The 23120-nt window shown below is 62.8% G+C and overlaps 4 protein-coding genes across 14 annotated transcripts; 1 reads left to right on the top strand and 3 right to left on the bottom strand.

Moving 5' to 3' along the window:
* Positions 1-420: 420 nt before the first annotated feature.
* Positions 421-3653, bottom strand: TAS1R3 (taste 1 receptor member 3; the record flags this gene model as incomplete). The annotated part of the gene is made up of 6 exons (XM_081144330.1): positions 3420-3653; positions 3040-3340; positions 2171-2953; positions 1853-2056; positions 1595-1715; positions 421-1385 (listed from the first exon to the last, which is right to left on the bottom strand). The coding sequence occupies exons 1-6, from the start codon at positions 3602-3604 to the stop codon at positions 421-423; spliced, it is 2559 nt and encodes an 852-aa protein (XP_081000456.1). The 5' UTR covers positions 3605-3653.
* A 1647-nt stretch (positions 3654-5300) lies between these two features.
* Positions 5301-8555, bottom strand: CPTP (ceramide-1-phosphate transfer protein). Of its 4 annotated transcripts, XM_081144096.1 has the most exons (4): positions 8495-8555; positions 7324-7436; positions 6934-7098; positions 5301-6832 (listed from the first exon to the last, which is right to left on the bottom strand). In XM_081144096.1, exons 3-4 carry the CDS (start codon positions 7050-7052, stop codon positions 6310-6312), a joined length of 642 nt encoding a protein of 213 aa, XP_081000222.1. In that variant the 5' UTR covers positions 7053-7098; positions 7324-7436; positions 8495-8555; the 3' UTR covers positions 5301-6309. The 4 variants fall into 4 exon arrangements, with proteins under 4 accessions (XP_081000222.1, XP_081000220.1, XP_081000221.1 ...); XM_081144094.1 differs by lacking the exon at positions 7324-7436 and having other exon boundaries at positions 8495-8552; XM_081144095.1 differs by lacking the exons at positions 7324-7436; positions 8495-8555 and adding an exon at positions 7852-8116.
* Positions 8556-8661: 106 nt separating this feature from the next.
* Positions 8662-19726, top strand: INTS11 (integrator complex subunit 11). The gene is made up of 17 exons (XM_081144081.1): positions 8662-8819; positions 11570-11667; positions 12090-12163; positions 13096-13324; positions 15808-15906; positions 15986-16020; positions 16332-16470; positions 16881-16945; positions 17218-17407; positions 17684-17767; positions 18155-18244; positions 18322-18484; positions 18605-18712; positions 18814-18875; positions 18954-19096; positions 19181-19310; positions 19442-19726. Exons 1-17 carry the CDS (start codon positions 8792-8794, stop codon positions 19514-19516), a joined length of 1812 nt encoding a protein of 603 aa, XP_081000207.1. The 5' UTR covers positions 8662-8791; the 3' UTR covers positions 19517-19726.
* PUSL1 (pseudouridine synthase like 1) lies at positions 19707-22877 on the bottom strand. Of its 8 annotated transcripts, none has more exons than XM_081144086.1 (9): positions 22711-22871; positions 22426-22483; positions 22130-22317; positions 21826-21975; positions 21567-21734; positions 20727-20781; positions 20475-20646; positions 20229-20351; positions 19710-20090 (listed from the first exon to the last, which is right to left on the bottom strand). In XM_081144086.1, exons 1-8 carry the CDS (start codon positions 22785-22787, stop codon positions 20230-20232), a joined length of 990 nt encoding a protein of 329 aa, XP_081000212.1. In that variant the 5' UTR covers positions 22788-22871; the 3' UTR covers positions 19710-20090; position 20229. The 8 variants fall into 8 exon arrangements, with proteins under 8 accessions (XP_081000214.1, XP_081000211.1, XP_081000208.1 ...); XM_081144089.1 differs by having other exon boundaries at positions 22732-22871; XM_081144088.1 differs by having other exon boundaries at positions 19707-20351; positions 22732-22877.
* Positions 22878-23120: the final 243 nt, after the last annotated feature.

The raw sequence follows: 23120 nt of genomic DNA, 5'->3' as shown, positions 1-23120 counted from the left end.
CCATGGTCAGGGCAGCTGTAGGCCACTCACTAACCTCCCACTCCAGTGATGATTAGAGGGGTGCTGGGCGGGGGACCCAGGCTCGGCCCAGCCAGGTGAGCGATGTCCAGCTGTGATGTTTCCTGAGCTCTCTGTGGGCCGCAGGGGCTGAGGAACCCTCTCTAGGCCTCTTTCTAGCTGGGTCACTGGGCGGGCCTTAGCGGGGCAAGGACAGAGCCTGACTGGGGCACCAAGAGGTGACATCTCACAGGGCCGAGCCCCCTCATGCCCAGTGCAGGCCCAGGGGTCATCAGGTCAAGGGCAGCAGTCAGCCTGGGTCAGAATCTAGGGGGGGGGTGTCTCGGCAGAGTCCGGCAGTCTGTGGGTTGCTATATAGAGACTAGGTCTGGGGTCACTGGGGTGAGGTTACTGCGTCATGCGTCACTTGTTTTGCTGAGTCACTTCTCCACCCCCACTGCTGCCCTGCCCTCTGGCACTGCCAGCAGGATCCCCTCCCAGGAAGAACTCAGGGGTGTTGCTTTCCAGCTGCCGCAGCAGCAGGTAGCACTTGGGCAGGTGGAAGGTGGCCAGGATACCCAGGGCGCAGAGGAGGCTGGCACCCATCTGCACAGCAGGCTGGTAGGCCACGTGCACGTTGGCAAAGATGGGCACAAAAGAGACCCAGGTGATGAAGTAGACCAGTATGGCAAAGGTGAGGCCACGGGCGCCATTATAGCGGCCAGGCTGGTGGTGTACCAGGAAGGTGCCCAGGAAGCACAGGGAGGCCAGCACACCGTTGGCAGCGTGCACCAGGCCAAAGCTGACCCAGGAGCGCACGCGGCAGTGCACCAGCGCCTCTGTGGGCAGTGCCCCCCAGTCTGTCACCACCTCCGGTGGGAAGGCCACCAGGTACCAGGCGCACAGTGCCGCCTCCACCAGTATGGCCAGCAGCACTGTCAGCCAGGCCTGGGGCCCACGCAGGTGACCGAGCAGCCGGTCTGCCCGGCTCGGCGGCAGCTCTGACTCCACGAAGATCTCCGCCGCCTGCAGGAAGAGGGTGCTGAGGCAGCCGGTGAGCGGCAGGTGCAGCAGCGGCTGCTGGGCCAGGCAGCTGGCGCGACTGGGCCGGCCAGGGAGCAGGAGGACACTGAGGCAGACGAGGCCCAGGCAGGCCAGGCCAAAGCAGGCCCGGGGCCCTCCCGAGGCCCGAACCAGGGGGCTGTCCCGGTGCCAGATGAATAGCCCCAGGGCCACCAGCACCAGGCCCAGCGCCAGGCCCAGCAGCGCCAGCAGCAGCAGCACGGCCGGCTCCCCCCACGCCAGGAACTTGGGCCTGCGGGGGAAGCAGCGCAGGCTCCTGTCTGGGGACCACTGGTCTTGGTCACACTGGGTGCAGAAGAGGTCATCTGTAGTGTGGGAAGAGAGAGGGTGCTGGTGGCAGGGTTTCCCCTGGGCTTGCCTCCACCAGGGGCCCTGGCCTGGGTGTCAGCCTGAGCCAGGACATGCCAGGACCCTGTCTAGCTGTGTGCTCCTGACCCTGCGGTCCCCTCCCCCACTCCTGCCTCCGCTTGTATAGATCAGCAGGGAAGGGCGCTGACCCGGGAAGGGGGCTCACCTGCGTTGCGCTGGTAGCTGCCTGCCTTGCAGTCCACACAGTCGTAGCAGCAGGAGTGGAAACCCTTCACCCGGCGCACCTGGCCCTCCTTGCACTGCCTTGAGCACTGGGACGCAGGCTTCTGGAGCCAGGGCTCAGGACTTAGGCTCTGCTGGGCTGGGTGCACCCACCAGGACCTGGGGATGCCCCCCCCGCCCCAGGTAGGGCAGACCTTGCTCCAGAGATTCCGTGTGGCTAGAGACACAGCCTGGCACTCACCACGTTCCTTGGAGTGTGCCAGCGCATCTGGGACATCTGCAGCGTCAGGCGGCCATTGAAGCCACCCACAGTGTGCAGCTTAGGCGTCTGGTTCTGCCACACCCACAGTTTCAGGTCGTAGCTCATGTCCACGTTCCCGCTGGTGTCAAACCGCAGAGGCCGGCCGCGCACCCGGAAGCTCAGATTGTACATGCTCTCCAGGAGCTGGGGGCGGGGGAGCAGTGGGCGGGACTGGGCCAGCCGCCTGCAGCCCAGACCCCCGCCGCTGTCCCTTCTTGTTGGACACCCGCGAGGATGGCACAGCTCCCACGTCCTCACCTGCCAGGGCCGCACGGGCGCTTGTGTGGGGCAGCCTGAGGCGTTGCAGAGCAGCGTGTTGTGCAGGGCCTGGGCCACGCTGTACACGGCCGCATAGGCCGCGAAGGTCTGGTGGTGCAGCAGGCCGGTGGACACGTTCTCCAGCGAGATGTGGTCGCACTGGGGGCAGCGTGGCCCCACCACCTGCTCCTCCAGGCCGGGCTGCTCTGAGTCCAGTGAGGCACAGAAGGCGGGGTCAGCGGCCAGGGCCAGGCAGGTCCGCACGTAGGACGGGAAGTCGGGCATCGGGGCCCCCTGCTGCAGGAAGCCCAGCACGGTGCCCACCTGGGCCATGCCGGGCAGTGTTGTGACCAGGTCCGAGGTCAGCCAGGCCTCGCTGGCCACCCACACCTTGGGCGAGAGCCTGCTGCGGATGCTGTAGCTAAAGAGGGCACGGGCGGCCCAGGCGGAGGAAAAGAGGACCACCACCTGCACGCTGCTCTGGTTCACCTGGTGCAGCAGGCCCTGCACGGAGCCCAGCCGCAGGCCGTGGGCGCCAGGCAGCGGCACCAGACCCTCGTGGGCGATGCAGATGCCCCGCGCGTTGGCCAGGCTGGAGAAGAGGCTCAGGCCCTGCCGGCCGTATTCGTCGTCGCTGCCCACGGCGGCCACCCAGTTCCAGCGGAGCCTGTGCAGCAGCTCCGCCACCGCTGTCGCCTGCACCCGGTCGCTGGGCACCGTGCGGAAGAAAGACGGAAAGGCCTCCCGGTCGCTCAGCCGGTCCGTGCTGGCACCGTAGCTGACCTGCAGGGCCAGGAGGCACGTCCTGACGGGGGCGGCCCCCTTGGGCAGGGCTGGCGGGGCGGGGGCGGGGGAGAGACGGCGCGCACCTGGGGCGTGAGGAAGAAACCGAAGAGCTTGCCAGTGACGAGGGCGAGCTCAGTCGAGTGGGGCCCGATGACGGCCAGCACGCGGGGCTGGTACTGCGCGTAGTTGCAGTAGGCGGCGATGTCGCAGCTGCCAGCTCTGGCCATGAACACCAGGCTGGGCTTCATGGCGACCACGGGCTCTGAGCATGTGTCGAAGATGTCATAGCCCAGGCGCAGCCCCGGCAGCAGGGTGGACCCCCTGTTGATCTCTTCCACGGCCATCTTCATGGCCAGTGCCCAGAGTAGGCCGAGAGACGAGAACCTGGGGACACACAGGGCTGCAGGTGGCAACACCTCACCCCCGCTGGGAGCACCCCTGCCCGCCACCCCAGCCTCCCTACCTGGTGCACACCGTGGTGTTGGGCTGTGTCCTGTTGCTGAGACCCACGTCCTCAGCTGATCCCAGGGGGAAGAGCCCGCCCAGCACGTAGTCCCCCTGCATCCTGAGCTGCCTGGACAGGCACAGCGGTGCCCCGGCCCCAAGGCCCAGCAGAGCGGAGAGGCCCAGGAGAGCCAGGCCTGACATGGCAGGTGGCAGCTTCTGGCAGGGACGGCAAGTGGATGAGCTGGGTGGGGCCCAGATATGGTGAGTCGGGGCTGGGAGGGGTGGAGATTTGTTTAGCAAAAGATCTAACCTCACCTGCCAAGCCCAGGGGCCCCTGGAGAATCTACACTTCCCTTGGCCCAAGGTGTCCACACATTGGACTCTGTTATCCTGATGCCACTAGGCTCTCTGGCCGCCAGTGACCTGGGTAGGCAGGCTTTGAGCAGCCACTGACCACAACCTTGTTACCTGCTTCTGCCCAAGCCCCTCGGCACCTACCCCATTCCCGGGGAGTAGGCACAGGAACACCTCTCCAGCCCTGGGGAGGAACCATCTGCAGTCAGGAGGGGACTGCAAGGGTGACTCCATCTGCAGGTCCAGGGGCAGCCTTGGGGGGTCCCACAGGCCTGCCCACCAGCCAGGACAGTGGCCCACTGGCCTGCCTGGCTTCCACCCTGCTGCTGGGGTGGGGACAGTCCTGGGGTGGGGGTTGTGGCGTCTCAGCCTGCCTGGGAATAGGGCACTTTGGGGGGCTGGGTGGTTCCTTGGCCAGGGGCCTGAGGTCTGGAAGCTTTGGGAGCTCTGTGGCTGTCTGTGTCCCCCTGGGTCTGGGCATGACACAGCAGATCCCTCCCTATGGGGACAGGGCTCTCAGGGGGGCCTGCATGCAAAGGAGGAAGAAAAAGCTGCAACCAAATGGGCCACAGCAGCTGGGTCAGCACCAGGTGTGCAGCAGGCAGGTGGCAATGCCTGGGGACCTGTGTTCCCTTGCTTGGGGGCCTCACTGACATCATGCTTGGGGGTGGAGGTGCACCCAGAGGAGCTGGGGGAGGCTGGCAACGCCCCTGGGGTTGGGACTCTAGGAGTCTCAACCCTGGCTGGGCCTGGCAGACATTTACAGGAGGTGGTCTGGGGACCAGTGTTTGCCCATCTCCACATTGCTTAGCACACTCAGTACATGCACATGCATGTGTACTACAAATGGGGCACGACACCCACAGTGAGTACGTTGCACCTGCACAGCCATGACACACACAAAACACACGTGATACACACCACACACAGTGCACCTCACCTGCATGACACAGTACATGCACGCAGTGCACCTGCATACTTGTGCTCACACGTGTACAGCCTTCACTCTCTGGCCCATCTGGACCCCAGGTTATCCTTCCAGGCAAATCCTTCATTGTCACCGGTCTCTGTTGGCACCACACAGGGCTCTGGGCTGTTTGGAGTGGGGCAGAGCTGGATAGGGTACAGCGGTGGCAGCCTGGCCTTGGCTCTCACACTAGGGGTGGAGTGTTCAAGGGGACCCTTCCTGACACTGTGTGGCCCAGAGCAGCTCCCGCTCCACTGGCTTAGCTGGGCAAGGCTTTCTTCTTCCTGCAGGGGGTGCAGCTGGCCCAGGTCTGCCCTTCCAACCCAGCCCCTGGGGCCATTCTGCGTCTGTCTTCTCACCAATAACATAATCCCGTGGACCTTGGCAGGGGTGGGGTCAGTGTCCAAGCTAAACCCTGCACAGGGCAGCCAGACAGCAACCCCCCATGGTGGATGGGGCGTGACACACATGTGGTGGACACTACCCTGCCATCCTGACAGTGGGGCCTCGGCCCCTTCCCCCTTGGTAAGCAGATGCCTGGCTCACTCCATACTCCCATCCAGGAGCCCAGAACATACTTGTGACACTGTCATTTATTTCTGCTGGAAAAACCATCACCCGTATGTATCACAGTTTCCAAGGGTCCCCACTGCGTGCAGACCTTTGGCACCTGATGTCCTGAGGTTCCAGTGAAGAGCCATGGGCAGGCAAGGTTGGGTATGGCTGTCTACCAGCCTGTTAGGGAACGGGATCCAGGCCCCGGCCTGTGCTGTGCATCCTGGGTCTCCTGAGCTCCATGGGGATGGGCAGCAAGGGACAGGGGAGAGGGAATGCAGCATCTTGCTGGGAGCCGGGGAGGGAGAGGCCAGCTGGCCCAGCAGTCATGGGTTCCCGGGGGGCTCTGGGGCTGTGCTGTGCAGACTCACAAGCAGCTGCCTTGGGGAGCACATTGTGGCTGCAGGAGGCTGCTGATGTGCGGGGCTACAGAGGCAGGGTGGGACTGTGCTTGGGGCTCCACGTCCCTGCTGTCATGCTGAGGACATGTGGGCCCCTGGCTAACAAGGCAACGAGGGGCAAGGAACCAGATGCAGTGCCAACAGCTGCCCAGGTTCCCTCCTTGCTCTGGGGATAGCCAGCCTGGTAAGGAGAGTCCATAGGGACCCCACCTGGCCACAGATACTGGGTCCTGGGCCTGGAACCCAACAGAGGAGAGAAGCACACACACCACCAGCTGGATACGTCGGCTGGTAAGGAGTCTGCTCTCCAGAGACCCGTGACTCACCCGTTTTCCAGACTCGACCCATGGGTGAGCGCAGCCTCTCAGGCTTCTGCATGGACTCTGATCTTGCCCCCACCCTCCCTGTGTTCTGCATTTTACCCACCTGGCCGGCGCCTGCCTTCTCTGTCTGCAGCCTGGGTGGGCCACACTAGGCCTATGGCTCCCCACAAGCTCAGCTCGCAGGGGGACAGTGGCTTTTCTGCTCCTGGGGCACCCAGAAAGTTCCGTGGTAGGACTGATGGGCCCTGGCTGCCCCAGCCCAACTCCAGAGAAGGGAAAGCCCTCCCAGCCTGGGCCTGCTGGCCCCTAGGGCAGGTCCAGCAGGGTGTGGTCGGCATAGAGCTTCTGGGAGACATTGTATACGTGCTCGATGTAGGGCAGGGCCTCGCCCAGCATCTCCACAGCCTCCTCAGCGGACCCCACGTTCATGGTCTCCAGGAAGACCTTGCGTGTGGGCAGCGTGCAGAAGGCCACGGTGGCGGCCCGGCGGATGATCCAGGGGTGGTAGGCAGCTAGTGAGGCGTTGTAGGAGTCGGTGCAGAGCATGGCCGTGCTCGCATCCTCAGGGCTGGTGCGCAGGCCCTCCAGGAAGAGCTGCAGCCAGCGCAGTGCCCGATGCAGCCGCAGCACCGTCCGGCAGCCCGAATCTGGGTGACGGGAGCGGCGATCCAGGTCCACCAGCTGGTTGCCCACCTCATAGGCCACCATGGACTGCAGGCTGCTGTAGTGGTGCTGCTGGGGGCCACTGCACAGGCCCTCCATGATCTGCAGCTTAGCCACCAAGTCCTTGGAGATGAAGGAGAAAAGGGAGCCCAGGCTGTTCAGGAACCTGTGAGGGGAGGCAAGGGCTGAGCCGGGGGTGTAGCGGTGCCCACTGCCCGGGGTGTGTGGCTGGGGAAGGCCCGCCTTGGCAGTGGCCCCTCAACGCACCTGACCAGGCCCCTCCAGCCAGCGAGGTAGTGCTCCAGCAGCACATCTTCCTTCAGGAGACACTGCTTGAAACTGACCAGGACGGTTCTCAGATTGAAGTCAGACTGCAAGTCGACCATTTTCAATAGGGCTGGGGGTTGTCTCACTGGGAGTTGGTTCACTCCTCTGGGGGGTGGGCAGGAGAGTAGGAAAGAAACAGCTCGGGTCCCATTGTGCCCCAGGAGCCGACCTCACTCTGCTTGGGCAGCACTCTGACACCCGCCAGACCCTACCACGCCCCTTCCCAGAACAGGTGCCCACAGACCTCAGCATGGCCCCTCCCTGTCACTTAGGCACACATCTCTACAGCCAAGTTCTCTTGCTTGTTTCGGTTTTGTTTGTCTTTCTCACCAGAACACCTGTTTTCAAGACTTGGAGAAATACGTGCTGAGTCCCCACCCGGAGCCAGGCACTTGGGTGCTTGGAGACAGAAATCAACAGCCCAGCCTCATCGAGGCAACATTCTAATGGGGGGCGGGGTGAGACAATGACAAAGACAGGAAGTTCCAACAGGGTAGGTAAAAGTGGGTCAGCACCATGTAGAGAGACAGGGCAGTGAGGTGGGATGGCTGGGGAGGGGGCTGGGCGGCCGGTGCCAGTGAACACCCCGGCCCCTGCCTGCCTGGGTGCCCAGGGCTGGCACTGAAGCGTGGCTCTTATTGGGCCCTGCGGTCTCAGCTGCATCTCACCTAATGTCCAGGACAAGCTCCCATCCCACTGGGCCTGGGGGGTCCTGTGCCTTTGGTGCTGGGTGCCTTGTGGGGACCCGGCAAGGGAGGGAGGCCACCCGAGCCGTGCCCCAGCCCCAGCCAGGCACCGGGCCTCCGGGGGCCTGCGCAGGCCCTGCCCTGCCTCCCGCTCTGAGGGCAGGTCCCTCACCATCCTGAGACTCGGTCCATCATCTCCGGGGAAAACAGGCCAGCGCGCCCGGCCCTGTCCACCGCCCAGGCCGCGGACCGGCTGGCTGGGCCCAGCGGGTGCCGGCCCCGAGGGCTGGGCCGAGTGCCTGGCGTCGGGCAGAGCGCTCAGAGGTGAGCTCACCCCGTCTTCAGGCGGGGGCGCCCGTGCCGGCCAGGCCTCGGGGAGCTGCCTCTCTGGGGACCCCCGCGCCTGTCTGTCCCCCGGGCGCGGGCCTGCAGGTGCCCCGCTCCCTTCCCGCCGGGACCCCCGCCGGCGCCCAGAGGAGGGCCGGGGGCGCTCGGGGCCGGACGCGGGAGGGCAGGGCGGTGCCGCTGGGCCGGGAAGGGGACGCGGCCGCCGCCGAGGCTCGGCCCCAAGGTCGGGGCTCCCCGCGGGCCCGGGCCCCCGAGTCCTGTGCCGACAGCAGGGGACGGGGGCGCCGCCCCGGGCCCGGGCCCAGAGGAGGGGGAGGCCCGGCCGCGTCCCGCGGGGCTCGCCGGGGGGCGAGGGGAGCCGGGCTCGGGGGGCGGGGCCGGGCCGGGCGGGTCCCGCGGCAGCCGAGGCCCCGGGGGGCCGGGTCCCGGGGTCCCCGCGCCCCCCTGAGCCCGCCCCTAGCGCTCACCTGCGGTGCCCCTGCCGCCGCCGCCACCGGACCCGCCGCCGCCACCGGACCCGCCGCCGCCACCGGACCCGCCCCCGCGCCCCGCCCCCGGCCGCTCGAGGGACCGCCCGCCGTCCAATCAGGAGCCGGGACGCGCGGCCGCGTTTCCGGCGCGCTCACCGGAAGCCGGCGCCCTAGCGGGTGCGCCTGCGCAGTGCGTCGGCGCGAGTCGGGCTCGCGAGCTGCGGTTCGGGTCCCCGCGTCCGGGGTCTCGTCGGGCGGCGCTGGGGACGGGGCCGGGGAGCGCGCCCCGGCGGGATGCCCGAGATCAGGGTCACCCCCCTGGGTGAGTAGGGGCGCCGGGCGGCGTCGGGCGGTGGGCGCCGGGGCCTCGGGCCTCTGCCCGCCTGGCGCAGGCCCCGCGTGGACCGCCGCGCGCCGGTGGCCTCGGGGTTGCGCCCCGGCCCGCTGCGGGGGGTGTCCCCAGTTTTCCTAGCGGCGAAATGAGGACGAGGTCGCCGAACGCGGGCCCCGGGCGACGGCCACATTTCACCCCCTTTTGCACGTGGACTGATGCTCGTCACCCCTGCAGCCCCCCGTCCACTCCCCCCGTCCCCCCTCCGTCCACCCCCCCTCCCCAGTTCCCCCTCCGTCCACTCACCTCCTTCCCCGTTTCCCCCCTCTGTCCACTCCCCCGTCCCCCTCCGTCCCCTCCCCCCTTCCCTGTCCCTTCCCCCCTCCCCCTTCCGTCCATTCCCCCATCCCCGTCCCCCCCTCCCTCCGCTCACCCCCTCCATCTGCTTCTTCCCAGGCTGTCTGCAGCCTCCCATCTACGCAGCCCTGCGGTCCATCCTCATTACAGCCCTGGGTTTACTTTACTTTGTCTCTGTGACGTGAAAAGAAAAAAAAAAAAGCTTTGCATCTTGATAAATATTTTCACGTGCGTGTGTAAAAGCCTGGACAGCCCAGAACAGTGCAAAGGAGGCAGGATCACTCAGAACCCAGGGGCCCAGAAGCAACTGGAGTTGTCACTTGGGTGGCCGCCCTCCAGGTTTCTCTGGGCATTTTTCCTGCACACTCCCCGTGCGCTGTCCCAGCACCTGCCTCCTTCACTGGGCAGTGTGTCAGGAGCATCTTTCCGTTCGGGTGCCTTGTCACACCCATGGACTCTTGTGGCTGTTGGCACAGGGTCCCCTCTGGCCACTGTGGCCCCATGCCCATCCCTGCCCGTGGCTCCTTTCCAGGGGCCTCTGCAGAGCCCTCCTTCCAGCCCCTTCTTCGTTTGGCCCTTTTTCTCAACACCCACTGTCCTCGAACAGTCCTGTCCGTTTCCTGCTCCCTTTACCCAGTCTGCACCTGCGTGCGCCCCCAAGGTCACTCAGCCTCATCACCCCTAAAGCAGAACCACTTCTCCACTATCTCCTGTCATGTTTCTGCTGTGTTTGTGGACTCCCTGGTCACATGGACCAGGTACAGAGAGTCTCCTAAGTCACTTACGCCACAGGGCCTTTGCACACCTGCCTCCCCCTTGCTGTCCCTCTCCACCCTGCTTGGAGGTCCTAAGCCTGTCATGGTTCTGGAAGTTTCTGTGGCCCCTTCCCTGCCTAACTTTCCTCCCTGGCGCTCATCTCCACCTGGTGCCCTTGGTGTGTCTTGTCTGTGTGTTCATCGTCTGTCTCCTTGCTCTAGAACATGAGCTCCCGCAGACAGGCTGTCTCCTGTCTTTTCTCCTGAGCCCTGTCCCTTCCTGTGTGCCCTGGACTCAGTTCCCCATATCTTCTGCCCAGCTCAGGCCACTGTTTTTGCTCCCTGAGATTATCCTGGTTCCTGTCAGGGGCAGGCGGCCAGTGCCTAAGAGCTGGGCTCTGGAATCCCGAAGGCCATCCCTGGCCCGTGCTTAGGAGCCACGTGCCTGGGGTGGGGTGGGGTGAGGTGGGATGGGGGGGCGATCCCATGCTTCTCCCATCTACAAGTGTCTGAGCTGCCATCGTAGGGAAGAGACAGCTATTACCCTGCTCTCGGGGAAGCCCATCCTGGTGGGGACAGGAGCAGGCCTGTAGGAGACCTGCAGGCCACCACCTGTGGCTGGGCTGCCTGAGGCACACAGGCTAGCTCTTGGCTGACATCCTCTGCTATTGTCACTGGTGATAAACTTCCCAAGGACCAGCCCCCATCCTGCTCTGGATGTGGCGGTGTCACCTGTGTGTGTGTGGTGCCAACAGAAGGTCAGGTGGCAGGCGGAGAGAGGCTCATACGGTTCAGGATGGAAAGCAGGCCGTTTGCTCTTATCAGGCCCTGCAAGGTTGTGTCCATTTCCTTCTGGGCCCCCAGACCCCAGAGGAGGCCACAGGTGGCTTTCGGAGGCGGCTTAAATGGGTCCTGCTGGGGCTGGAGCAGCTAGCTGGGTGGGGCTTGGAGGTCAGGAATGTGGACAGGACTCAGTTTCAGGTCTGGTCACTGCAGTTGGTTGTTGCTGGACAGCTGGGGCCTTGTTTCTCTGTGGCTGGGCTAGAGTCACATGGGGAACCTCTGGGTGGCACCACCAGGCGGTGCCTGACACCTCTTGGGGGCATGTCCTAGGGCAGGGGTCTCACAGCCTAGATGTGACCCCAACACAGGTTTTAGGAGGTGTGATGAGGCCCCCAGAGTGCCACTGCCTCTCTTGGTGCTGCGACCACAATCCAGCACCTGTTCCTCAGCCCTTGGCCACTGAGAGTGTGGGTGGGTCACAGTGGGTGGGCTTCGACCTTCCATCTGAGCTGGGCCCAAGGCTGGAGGCACCGTGGGGGAGGGCACTCAGGTCAGAGCTCAGGGGAGGACCTGGCGCTTTGTCTCCTCCCTGTGCATTCCCCTTCCTGTCTGTTGTGGAGGTGGCAATGTTCTCCCCTCATATGTGGCCCACACAGCAGCCACGGGGCTTTCCCCACCCCACTGAGGGCTCTGTGGGGCCAGGGATCCAGAGTGCCTGGTTGGGGTCTGGGACAGGCAGCTGGACCTTGGCCTTGGAGTTGGGGAAGGGGAGTCAGGGGAGGGGCAGAGGGCGGTGGGGGATCGGGGAAGGGTATGGCAGCACCTCACTGGCCACTGTCCCTGCAGGGGCTGGCCAGGATGTGGGCCGGAGCTGCATCCTGGTCTCTATTGGGGGCAAGAACGTCATGCTGGACTGCGGGATGCACATGGGCTTCAACGATGACGTGAGTCCTGTCGGCAGGCTACAGGGAGGACCCGTGGGGCTGGGGAGGGCCTGTCACCCAGCCTGTTCCTTGTCAAGGACCGCGGGCAAGTGGGCAGGGTAGGAGGCAGGTGGGTCTGGGGTCACTGTTCCTGGGCAGCTCCCACCATCATATGTCAGATGGGGTGCCTTGTGTAGGGGCTGGTCTGCAGAGAGGGGGCTTGTGGGCCTCTGCAGGGTCATGTGGGGTGGGCTGGGCTCGGTTACTGGTTCCAGCATTTGAATCCCCTGTGCTCTCGGAGGCTGTGAGCAGTCAGCGGTCCAGGTGTAGCCGGCTAGACTGGGCTGTTGGTGTCCAGCTGCTCCCCGGAGCACTGACTGCCCCTCCTGTCACCTGAGACCCAGGCAGCTGCTGCGTCCTGACACTTTTTCTCAACTTCTCAGAGGCGCTTCCCCGACTTCTCCTACATCACCCGCAATGGCCGGCTGACCGACTTCCTGGACTGTGTGATCATCAGGTGGGCCCATCACAGGGCTGCTGGTGACAGTGCTGTGCTGGCTTGAGCCTTCCCTGCCTCCAGGACCCTGTGGAGGCTGCATCCCGGGGTGTCGCTGGCTGGGGTCTCTGTCCCAGGTTGCCTTTGTGGCTCACCCCAAGCCTGGCCCTCCCCACCCTGATGGCTGGCCCTGGCGGTGGTGTCTTTGTGTGTGGTCATAGGTTTCACAGCTGCTCCTTGGTGGGCTGCAGTCAGCCCTGTGGGGGGAGGGGTGGACAGTGCTATGACCCCAGGTGTGGACGAGAGCCCAGGTGCCCAGGGAGATAAGGCTGTGTCAGGCCTCCAGATGGTGGGCCCGTCTACAGCAATTATTGCCCCTACTCCTGCCCCAGCCAGAGGTACCCTGTGTAGTGCTCCGTCCTCAGCTGCTCTGAGGCTCCTGTGATCTCCTCCCTTCTAAGTTGAGGACTCTCATCCCCACATCTGCTTCAGCTGTGGACAGGCACGGCACTGCTGTTCCCACTGCCCAGTGCCTTTCCAGGCCTCATCCTGGCTCTGTCCCTTCTCCTTCCTGCCTTGGTACATGTGCCTTAAGGTGATAGGGGTTGTCTTCCCGCCACCCACTGAAGATGGTGACTCCTGGTACACTGTCCCTTTAGCTGCTCTGTTTCTTCAAGGAATGTGTCACTGTCTGATATACACTTTAACTGTTTATTTGTTTATTGCTAAGCTAGATATTTAGACTGTACAGTCCAGGAAAACAGCAGTGTCTGTCTGCTGGCTCTCCACTCCCTAGTACTTAGCACAGTGCCTGACATACAGTAAGCACTGAGTGAATGAATGAATGAATGAATGAATGAATGAGTGGGCAAGACAATCTGAGTCTCGGGCTGGGGTGGAGGGGCTGCGGCAGGGTGGGGCGTGGTGACCCGCTGACTGTGCTGCGCCCCCAGCCACTTCCACCTGGACCACTGCGGGGCCCTGCCCTACTTCAGCGAGATGGTGGGCTACGACGGGCCCATCTACATGACCCACCCCACCCAGGCCATCTGCCCCATCCTGCTGGAGGATTACCGCAAGATCGCCGTGGACAAGAAGGGCGAGGCCAACTTCTTCACCTCCCAGATGATCAAGGACTGTATGAAGAAAGTGTCGGCTGTCCACCTCCACCAGACGGTGCAGGTCAGGCCTGCAGCCCCGGGGGGTGCGGAGAGGGACAGGCCAGTGGGATACTTGTGCCGTGTGAGCTGGACAGAGCTCTGGTGTGCGGGCCGGGGAGGCAGGCACTGGATGGTGCTGGGCTGTGGGGTGTGGGCTCCGTCTCAGGAGCTGGTGTGTGTGGGTCGGGGAGGGGACAGAGGGCTGCAAGCAGGTGAGACGTCAAGCAGGTAACGTCTGTCAGAGATGTTTGTCTGTTTCTCCTTAGTCTGTGGGGTTTGCTTGTTGTTAGGGACCTACACGTTTGGGTCATTTTTTCCTGGCTGAACCTTCTGTCAGTGTGAAGTGTGTATGTTTATCTTTAATAATGATTTTCATCCTGAAGTCTTCCTGGTAATGTGTTGACACCAGTCCCACCTTCCCCACCTCGGTTCACGTTTGCAGAGCGTATCTCTTTCCATCTTTTTACTTTCAACCTTCCTGTGTCATATTTTAAATGTGCTCTTTTAACTAGTGTGTGGTTGGGGTCCTTCAAACCCAGTCTGATACCCTGTCCTTTAGACGCGCGTTGAGACTCCACATTTCATAGGGTAACGGGCTTGGCTGTGCTGGCACCACTCGCTTCTTATAACTTTCCTGCTCTCTATTTTCTTTCGTTGCCTTTTTTGAATTGATTTTTTTTCTGTTTTTAGTCTTAACCCAAGGACATGTTTTATTGATTTTTTTAGAGAGGAAAGGAGAGAAACATTGACATGAGAGAGAAACCTCAGTCGGTTGCCTCCCATATGCACCCTGACCAGGGACTGAACCCGCAACCTTTTGGGGTGTGTGACAACGCTCCAACCAGCTGAGCTGCACCGGCCAGGGCTGGATTGATGGGTTTTTCGTTTTGTTGGTTTTTTTGTTTTAGTTTTATTTTGTTTGTTTTTTTGCGTTTTGTTTTGTTTTTAAAATATGTCTGTATTGATTTCAGAGAGAGGAAAGGAGAGGGGGAGAGAGATAGAAACATCAATGATGAGAGAGTCATTGATCGGCTGCCTCCTGCACGCCCCTGACTGGAGATCAAGCCCGCAACCCAGGCATGTGCCCTGACCGGGAATTGAACCCCAGTCGCCTGGATCCTAGGTCGACACTCAGCCACTGAGCCACGCCCGGCCGGGCTGGACTGATGTTTTAAAAAATTCATTGATTTCTCCTCTTATTTGGTCAGTAGTTGTATACTCTCTTGTAATTATTTTAGTGGTAGAGATGACCAGATGCATCCTTGACAGCAAAAGTCTCCGGTACTTGCCTCTTTCCAGGACAGGGCAGGGGTCTCACGTTTCCAGCCCGTTGGCCCCCACCCCCAGCACACAGGCTGTTCTGTATTTTACCTCCCGTGGGTAGTGAGCTTGGCAGGACCTCGTTGTGTGTGGGGGGGTCTCTCTGCTTATACTCTGTTCTCCTGTCTACCTGTGGTCCTCACTTCTGATCTGGGATAATTTACCTCCTGCTGAAGAGCGCCAGCATGGACCTGCTGGTGACGGGTCTCAACTTTTATTTGTCTGCAGGTGGGCTTATTTCACCCTCACTCTGGGAGGACTTTTTCATTAGGTACAGAATTCTAGGTTCACAATTACTCCCCCTCAGTGCCCTGAATGTGTCTTCTAGCTGCTGTTTGGAGGACAGCCTTTCCCTTGGGCTCTGCGGGGCCTCTTGGGTCTGCTGCGTGATGTCTGTCATCGGGCTCCTCCAGTGCTGATCTGCCCCTTCTTGTCCTGCAGCCCAGGGCTCTGGACGCTTGAGTGTTAGACCTCTGCACACTAGGTTTCCCACCCTTCTGTGTATTTCAGTTCACCAATTCTTTTTGGTTATATTTAATGTGCTGTTAAATTCCTCCATCGAATTCTTAATTAGGGTTGTTATAGTTTTTGGTTTTAGAATTCCCACTTTTTATAATAATTTTTGTTGCCCTGGCTGGTTGCTCAGTGGTTAGAGTGTCGGCCCTTGGACCGAAGGGTCCTGGGTTTGATTCCAGCCAAGGGCATGTACCTCGGTTCGGGCTTGATCCCTGGCCCCAGTTGGGGTGCATGCAGGAGGCAAACCATCGACATGTCTCTCTCACGTTGATGTTTCTCCCCCCTTCTCTGAAAAACTGTGGAAAAAATATCCTAGGAAGAAGATGTAAAAAAAAAAAATACTTTCTGTTATTTTGTCAAAACTCTCAATCCTGTCTTTCGTTAATTACAGTCCTTGGAAGTCTGCACCTGAAAACTGCAGGGCCCTTGAGGCTGCTTCTCTAGTTGCTGTTTCTCTCTCTTCTAACGCTGTTGCTGTTGTCTCACCTCTTGTGTTGAGTGGCTTTGGTTGAAAACGACATCATTTGTGAAAAACAGGAAATAATGAAAGGCTTAGAACGACATCCTATACTTGCACCACTGCCTCCGAGCCGTTTCCTCCACGGCCCTCTGCTGTTCACGCTGACCCTGCCCAGCGTGGCCCAGCCTTGACTCGCCCTCTCCCCCCAGGTGGACGAAGAACTGCAGATCAAGGCCTACTACGCGGGCCATGTGCTGGGTGCGGCCATGTTCCAGATCAGAGTGGGCTCGGAGTCTGTGGTCTACACGGTCAGTGGGAGCCCTTGGGGCACAGGAGAGCTGCTGGGCGGGGAGAGGAGGCCCTTTCCTTAATGCTGCTCCCCTGCAGGGCGATTACAATATGACTCCGGACCGGCACCTGGGGTGAGTCATGGTGTGTTGGTTTCACCCTGGGGATCCCCCCCCCCCCCCCGGGAGTGCATTGACCTTCAAGGATGTGCTGGGTGCCTGAGCAGCATCAGTGGCCCCCACGAGTCCCCCATGCAAGGCAGAGTCTCTGCTTCTGACTTCCCATGAGTGCTACCCATTGCATTCTGCTGACTGGGCCTGTACAGGGGAGGCTGCCAGCAGGGGTCCTGGAAGGCCTTGGCTGTGTTCGGGGTGGGGTCCAGTTCATTGCTCCCAACCTGGTGGCCGTGTGGGCTGTCCACCTCGGGCCACACTCACTATTCCAGGGCCGCCTGGATCGACAAATGCCGCCCCAACCTGCTCATCACAGAATCCACGTACGCCACGACCATCCGAGACTCCAAGCGCTGCCGGGAGCGAGACTTTCTAAAGAAAGTTCACGAGACGGTGGAGCGTGGTGGGAAGGTAGCTGGCCACAGTGGGGGCGCCAGGGGAGGAAGCCTCACAGAGCAACTGGGAAGAGAAGCTCCCTCTGACCCTCTGGGTTCTCCCCTCACGTCTCGGGTTCCAACGCGGAGCTGGCCGGAGTGTCCACCAGGGCCCCTTCTGGATAGATTGTGGCTGGAGGCAGGAGTGAGGAGCAGAGTGTGGGGGGGACCTCCAGCTCTCAAGGATGCTTGGCCATGATCTCTCAGTGGACAAGGCCTCTGGTCATAGGAGCTGCCAGCAGGGCCAGTCTTCACAGCAGCTGCTTCCTGAGAAGGTGGCCACAGGGAGCAACTGCCCAGGCACTGTGCTCACCTGTGGGCTTCACCTGGGTGGGCAGGGTGGCCAGGGGCTCCCACCCACGCCAGCCTTGGCCTCCTACCCCACAGGTGCTGATCCCTGTGTTTGCATTGGGCCGTGCTCAAGAGCTCTGCATCCTGTTGGAGACCTTCTGGTAGGTGCAGCCTGGACAGCTTCTGGGAGCCCTGGCCTGAGTGGGTGGTAGAGTAGGATGCCCCATGGCTGTGGGGGTGCAGCCTGATCCGGGAGGTTTGTGACCGTACACGGGCACCATCCTCTTGCACTGAGGCCTCCACACCTCTCAGCCCAACACGTCATAGGAGGCGGCAGGCTGAGGGCACTGGCATCAACCCAGCTGCAGGCTTGGGGACACATAGCTTGTCCTGCCCTGGCGGCTCCTCCACGGTGGCCCCACGCTGTCCACAGGGAGCGCATGAACCTGAAGGCCCCAATCTACTTCTCCACGGGCCTGACGGAGAAGGCCAACCATTACTACAAGCTGTTCATCACCTGGACCAACCAGAAGATTCGGAAGACCTTTGTCCAGCGGAACATGTTTGAGTTCAAGCACATCAAGGCCTTTGACCGGGCCTTTGCTGATAACCCGGGTCCAATGGTGAGGCCCTGGCCTGGAGGGGTGGGCATGGCCGTCTGCCTGTTGCAGCCAGGACACACCACCCAGGCTGGGGCTGGGGCACAGCTGCACTGAGTGTCCACTGCGCATTCCTCCGTCCTGTCGGGGGCCTGCCAGGGGTCTCTGCCTGCGGGTTCTCAGGGGAGTGGGGCACACACGTGCTGTGGGAAAGATGGAGGTTGGGGATGGGAGGGGGCGTGGTGGGTGCAGCTGAAGGCCTGGCATGGGCTGCCCTGACTGCCCCATGGCCACCCCCAGGTCGTGTTTGCCACACCAGGGATGCTGCATGCTGGCCAGTCCCTGCAGATCTTCCGGAAGTGGGCAGGGAATGAGAAGAACATGGTGAGGGGTCTGGGCCCCAGGATGGCTCCTTGGAGGGCCTATGAGGTTGGGCAGAGGTAGAAAGCAGGGCTCCCCCTGGCTTGGGGACACTGCTGCTGTCAGCAGGGGGCTCGGTACCCTGGGGCCTGGTAGCCAACCCAGGCAGCTCAAACTGTCACCGTGTCTCTGTCTGTACCAGGGGTTGTGGCGGCCAGGCCTGGGCAGGCTGGAGCCAAGACCTCTGAGCCTGCCTGGGTCTGTAGCTGGGCCGGCAAAGGGGAGTCAGCAAGGGGAAGGGGACTCTGCCCAGGGTTCAGAGGAGCAGAAAGGTGGGGTGGGAGTGTCCCAAGAGAAAGCCCTGAGGCAGGAGATGGGAGGCCAGCAGCTCTGTCACTTTCTGTCCCACAGGTCATCATGCCCGGCTACTGCGTGCAGGGCACCGTGGGCCACAAGATCCTCAGCGGACAGCGCAAGCTGGAGATGGAGGGGCGGCAGGTGGTGAGTACCTCCCTCCCCCAGCTCCTCGGGCCCTCTTGGGTGGGTGCTGACAGCCCCTGTGCACTGTGCCACTGCAGCTGGAGATCCGGATGCAGGTGGAGTACATGTCCTTCAGTGCCCACGCGGATGCCAAGGGCATCATGCAGCTGGTGGGCCAGGCAGAGCCTGAGAGCGTGCTGTTGGTGCATGGCGAGGCCAAGAAGATGGAGTTCCTGAAGCAGAAGATTGAGCAGGAGTTCCGTAGGCAGCCTGGGTGGGGTGGGCTAGGCTGGTGCCGGGGGTGTGGGCAGGGTCTACCCACGGGGTCAGCAAGGCAGGGTGGGCCAGGCCTACTGACGCTCTCTCTGCTCCTTGGTCCAGGCGTCAGTTGCTACATGCCGGCGAATGGTGAGACGGTGACGCTGCCAACAAGCCCCAGCATTCCCGTGGGCATCTCGCTGGGGCTGCTCAAGCGGGAAATGGCACAGGGTAGGCAAGGCAGGCATGGGTGTCTTAAGTGGAGCCAGGCAGGGTGGAGCTGGGTAGGGCTGGCAGACTCTGGTGACTGCTCTGATTCCTGTCCTCTAAAGGGCTGCTCCCTGATGCCAAGAAGCCGCGGCTCCTGCATGGCACCCTGATCATGAAGGACAGTGTGAGTGTGCACAGGCAGTGACGGTGGTGGGGGGTGGGGTAGAGCTCCTGTGCGCTCTGACTTGCTCCTGCCCCATAGAACTTCCGGCTGGTGTCCTCAGAGCAGGCTCTCAAGGAGCTGGGCCTGGCTGAGCACCAGCTGCGCTTTACCTGCCGTGTACACCTGCACGACTCACGAAAGGAGCAGGAGACGGCCCTGCGTGTCTACAGCCACCTGAAGAGGTGGGTGCCAGCTTGGCCCCTCTGGCCCTGGGGGCAGGATGCAGCACCACCAGGCAGATGGGATCTCACCATGTCTCTCTGCAGCCTCCTCAAGGACCACTGTGTGCAGCACCTTCCTGACGGCTCCGTGACTGTGGAGTCCACCCTCATCCAGGCTGCTGCCCACTCAGAGGACCCAGGCACCAAGGTGCTGCTGGTCTCCTGGACCTACCAGGTATGTGGTAGGACACAGAAGGGCTTATACCTGGCAGTGGGTCAGGACAGGTGGGTCACCCTATCAATCTGGCCACCTGGATGGGGTGGGCTGGGGAGGATGGGACAACAGCCCCTGGTGTCCTGTTGTAGGATGAAGAACTGGGGAGCTACCTCACGTCTCTGCTCAAGAAAGGCCTGCCTCAGGCCCCCAGTGGAGGCAGCTGACCGCAGCAGGCTGTCCTGCCCTTCCTCTGCCCAGCTGGAGGGCCCTGGGCTTCCGCTCTATGACAGTGTCTGTGCCCGGCCTTCCCTCTGGGTGTGCAGCACACAGCTGGCCACAGCCCTCAATTTGGGGACATCGTCAGTGTCACATCTGCCCAAGAGGCAGTTTTTGGTGGAATAAATAAATAACCCTGGAGACCTCTTCACATTTTATTTCTAATTCTGAGTCTGGGATATTAATTTCCAGTAAACAGAACCAAAGGCTGCCTGTGTTCCAGTCTTGGTGCTCACACCTGTTTCTTGTACCTACCCCCGGGGTAGCCTACCTGGGGCAGACAGGCACCCAAGGTGGTGGGGACTTGGGGAGGCAGGAGGCCTGCTGTGGCCCCAGGCAGCTGAGTGCTTGACAACACAGGGCATGTGGTGTGCAGAGCTAGGCAGGGTCCAGTGGCCTGGCCAAGTGAGCCAAGGTTGCTCTTGACCTTGGCTCGGCACCTGGGGGTCATCTGTGGCTTCAGTGCTATGGACCCTGCAGACTACACAAGGCCAAAAGCTTTGGGAATGCTGGAGGCAGGACCTGTAGACAGATCCTAGGTCAGCTTGGGGGCACGGAGTTCTCTGCAGGGGCTGGGGAGCCCCCCCTTAGCCTCCCTCCTCCATTGGGAACTCGTGGGATGTGGGCTGAGGGGGCTCTGCCCCTGAGGAACATGGGCACCTCACTCCAGGCTGTTTGCCTTTGGGCCATTGGTCTCTGGCCTGAAGTCCTCTGGCTGACCTGGGGCCTCCCTGCCCCCTGGTCCCTGGCTTTCCTGCTGGGCACAGGCTGGACTCCCAGATGCTAGAATGACAGATGAGGGCTGTGACAGCACTGCCACCAAGGGTTCCTCCAGCAAGGGCCAAACCTGGAATGGGGCCAATCAGTGGGGTACACGGACAGGGATCTTCCCAGGCTGCCTCTTACCAAGGTCCTCTAGGCCGCTGTATAGCACTGACTTCAGGAACAAGCCGTGGGCCGGGGCCACACGTGCCTGATGCTTGCCCAGGGGGTCCCGGCTCTCAAGAATCATCTTCACCTGAGTAGGAGTCAAAGCTCCTAGCCCCACGGCCACCAAGATCGCTGTCATCCTCCGCACCTGCAACCCAAGGCCAAGACTGGCACCATGGCCCGAGTCCCCCCGACCCCACCCTGGGAGGGCACCAGAACAGAGCCCACCTGTTTGTACAGGAAGGACTGGCTCTCAAACTCCAGGCTCCAGAACTGTATCCTCCTGGGGACACAGGCACCTGTGATGTCCAGGCCATAGGGCAGCCCCAACCCAGTTTGGCCCCAGACAAGGAAAGTGGGCTGGGCAAGGCAGGGGCCCCAGAAAGACTGTACCCCACCCTCTCTTCTACCCCCGGGTCCTCCACTGACGTCCCCACCCCTACAAGAAACCTGTAAAAGGGAGATTTAAAACCAGACAACTATCACTTGTGGGAGGAAGGGATAGCAGAGCCTTCTGGGGGCCTTGCTGTGGGGATGGGGCCCTCGGGTGGAGATGCTAAGGTCCTGGTATCGGCTCAGATAGCTCATCTACTAGCCTTGGGCTGGGGCTCTTTGGCGTGAGTCTAAGGCTGACTATGTAGAAGTCTCTCTTCCCTCCAGTGCTGGCCCAAACTAGGAAGGTTCTGGAACTCAGCAGCTGCCATGGGGCCAGAGGCCCCTGGGACAGTGCTGGGGGCAGTGGAACCAACCCTGTGAGACTGGGCCAGAACCACTGCCTGGTGCTTCCCCAGCTGGACCTTCTCAGTGGCTGCCAAGATCCATCCACTAGACAGTGAGCTCTGGGCAGGGCTGGGAGCCCTCAGGGAAAGAGAAAAGCCCCCATTCTCGTCCTCTGTCCCCCAGCCGGGGGGGAGAGCACAGCTGCAAGTTACGGACACCATCCAACTGCCCAGCATGCCCCCAACAGGTGCCCAGGACATCCTGCCTCTGCACTGCCCTCACCAGGGAAGGTGCTGGAACTAAGGCCAGACCCACAGCCTCCAGACCAGCACGCAGGCTGCCTCTCACCTCTCCTGGGGGACGACAAAGGGGCTGGCTGGGTCAGGGGACACCGAGGCTCGGCGCAGTGTGCGCACCGAGGTAGTGGACGGGCTGCCGGCCGACTGGAAGGCGCTGAAGTCATGTGTCCCCAGGAGGTGCTGGGCAGCCTCCTGCATGGCAGCTATGTCCAAGTGGCTGCAGGGAGCCAGGTGAGCGGTCAGGAGGAAGTGGCCAGCCAGGTGGGCCTGGCAACCCTCCCCACTCGCTGTCACACCCCCACACTCACTCTGCCCGCAGCGCCCAGCATCGGTTCCGTTCAAACACAGACAGCTGGTCATGCCGGGGGCAGCCGGTGGCCAGGCGGTACAGGTAGGTCCTGGACGTGGCGGAGTGGCGGGCGTGGAAGTCACTGGGCACACGGAAGGCCTGCAGGACCCTGTGGGAGTCAAGTTAAACACAGCAGAGAAATAACACGCCCCACGCCCGTGTCCCCTTGCTGTCTCCCGTCACCCCCAAGAAGCTCTGTCCAGACACAGTCCTTCCCGGTCTCTACCCGCGTGGACCCGTGGGTGAGAGCGCAGGGTGCTCACCGGATGGCGGGGTGCTTCAGGTGGGTGTTAAGGGCCTCCGTCAGGACCGCAGGGGAGAAGGGGGCCCGGCCGGAGCGGCGCTGGACGTCCAGGTGCGCCGCGTTGCTCAGCGCGTGGACCCCGGCGTCCGTGCGGCTGGAGAGCACGAGCTTCACGGGCGCGACCGACTTCAGCCTCTGCGCGGCCTCCTGCGGGGCCAGAGCCGGGGCGGGCGGGCAGCGCGGGGCGCAGGCCCGGGCGCCCTGCGCCCCTCCCGGGTCGCCCTCCCCCGCCCAGGCCCTGCCCGCGGAGCTCACCTCCAGGTAGTTCTGCACCCCGACCGCGCGCTGGGCGCCCCGGACGGCCGCCACCCCGCTGCGGGCAGAGGGGGCGCGTCAGCCCGGAGGCCGCCCCGCCCAGGCCCGCCCTCTGCGGCCCGCGCGGCCGTTCCTGCCGTTCCTGCCGTTCCTGCCCCGGGTCCCCGCCGAGCCGCAGGCGCGGATCCTAAATATAGCTCCCCGCCCCCGCGCGCCCGCCCGCCCCCCGGGACCAGCTCCGGGGCTCCCCGCGGCGCGGGGCCCGGGGGAGGCCGCGGCACGTACTTGAAGTCGGTGCCCACGTACTGGAAGTAGACGAGGTAGCGCGCCCACACCGAGCCCGCGGCGGCGCCCGAGCCCATGGCCCGCGGGGACCGGCGCCCGGAGGAGCGGGGGCCGCACGTGGGGCCCGCGCGCGCGCAGTCTGGCCTCGGCCGGCCGCTGCCGCGCCTGCGCCTGGCTGTCGCCCCGCCCCCGCCGCCCCGCCCACCCGGCCCGAGGCCGCCGAGGGCGGGGGAGCGGAGGCGGGGTCAGGCTTAGGGAGCCGGTGCAAAGTGCGGGCTCGCTGCCGAGCGCGTGGGCCCGACTCGGGCCGCGCGTCCGGGGAGACGCTCGCACAAGCACGCGCGGGCCCGCACGCCCCCTCGTGCGCGCACTCGTTCGCCCGCCCGCCCCCCCACCCGCTCGTGGCGCCC

The sequence above is a fragment of the Miniopterus schreibersii genome, assembly GCF_964146895.1.
Source record: "Miniopterus schreibersii genome assembly, chromosome: 8".
NCBI lineage: Eukaryota > Metazoa > Chordata > Mammalia > Chiroptera > Miniopteridae > Miniopterus > Miniopterus schreibersii.
The sequence above is the reverse complement of the archived record's forward strand: the minus strand, read 5'-3'. Positions and strand labels throughout refer to the sequence as shown.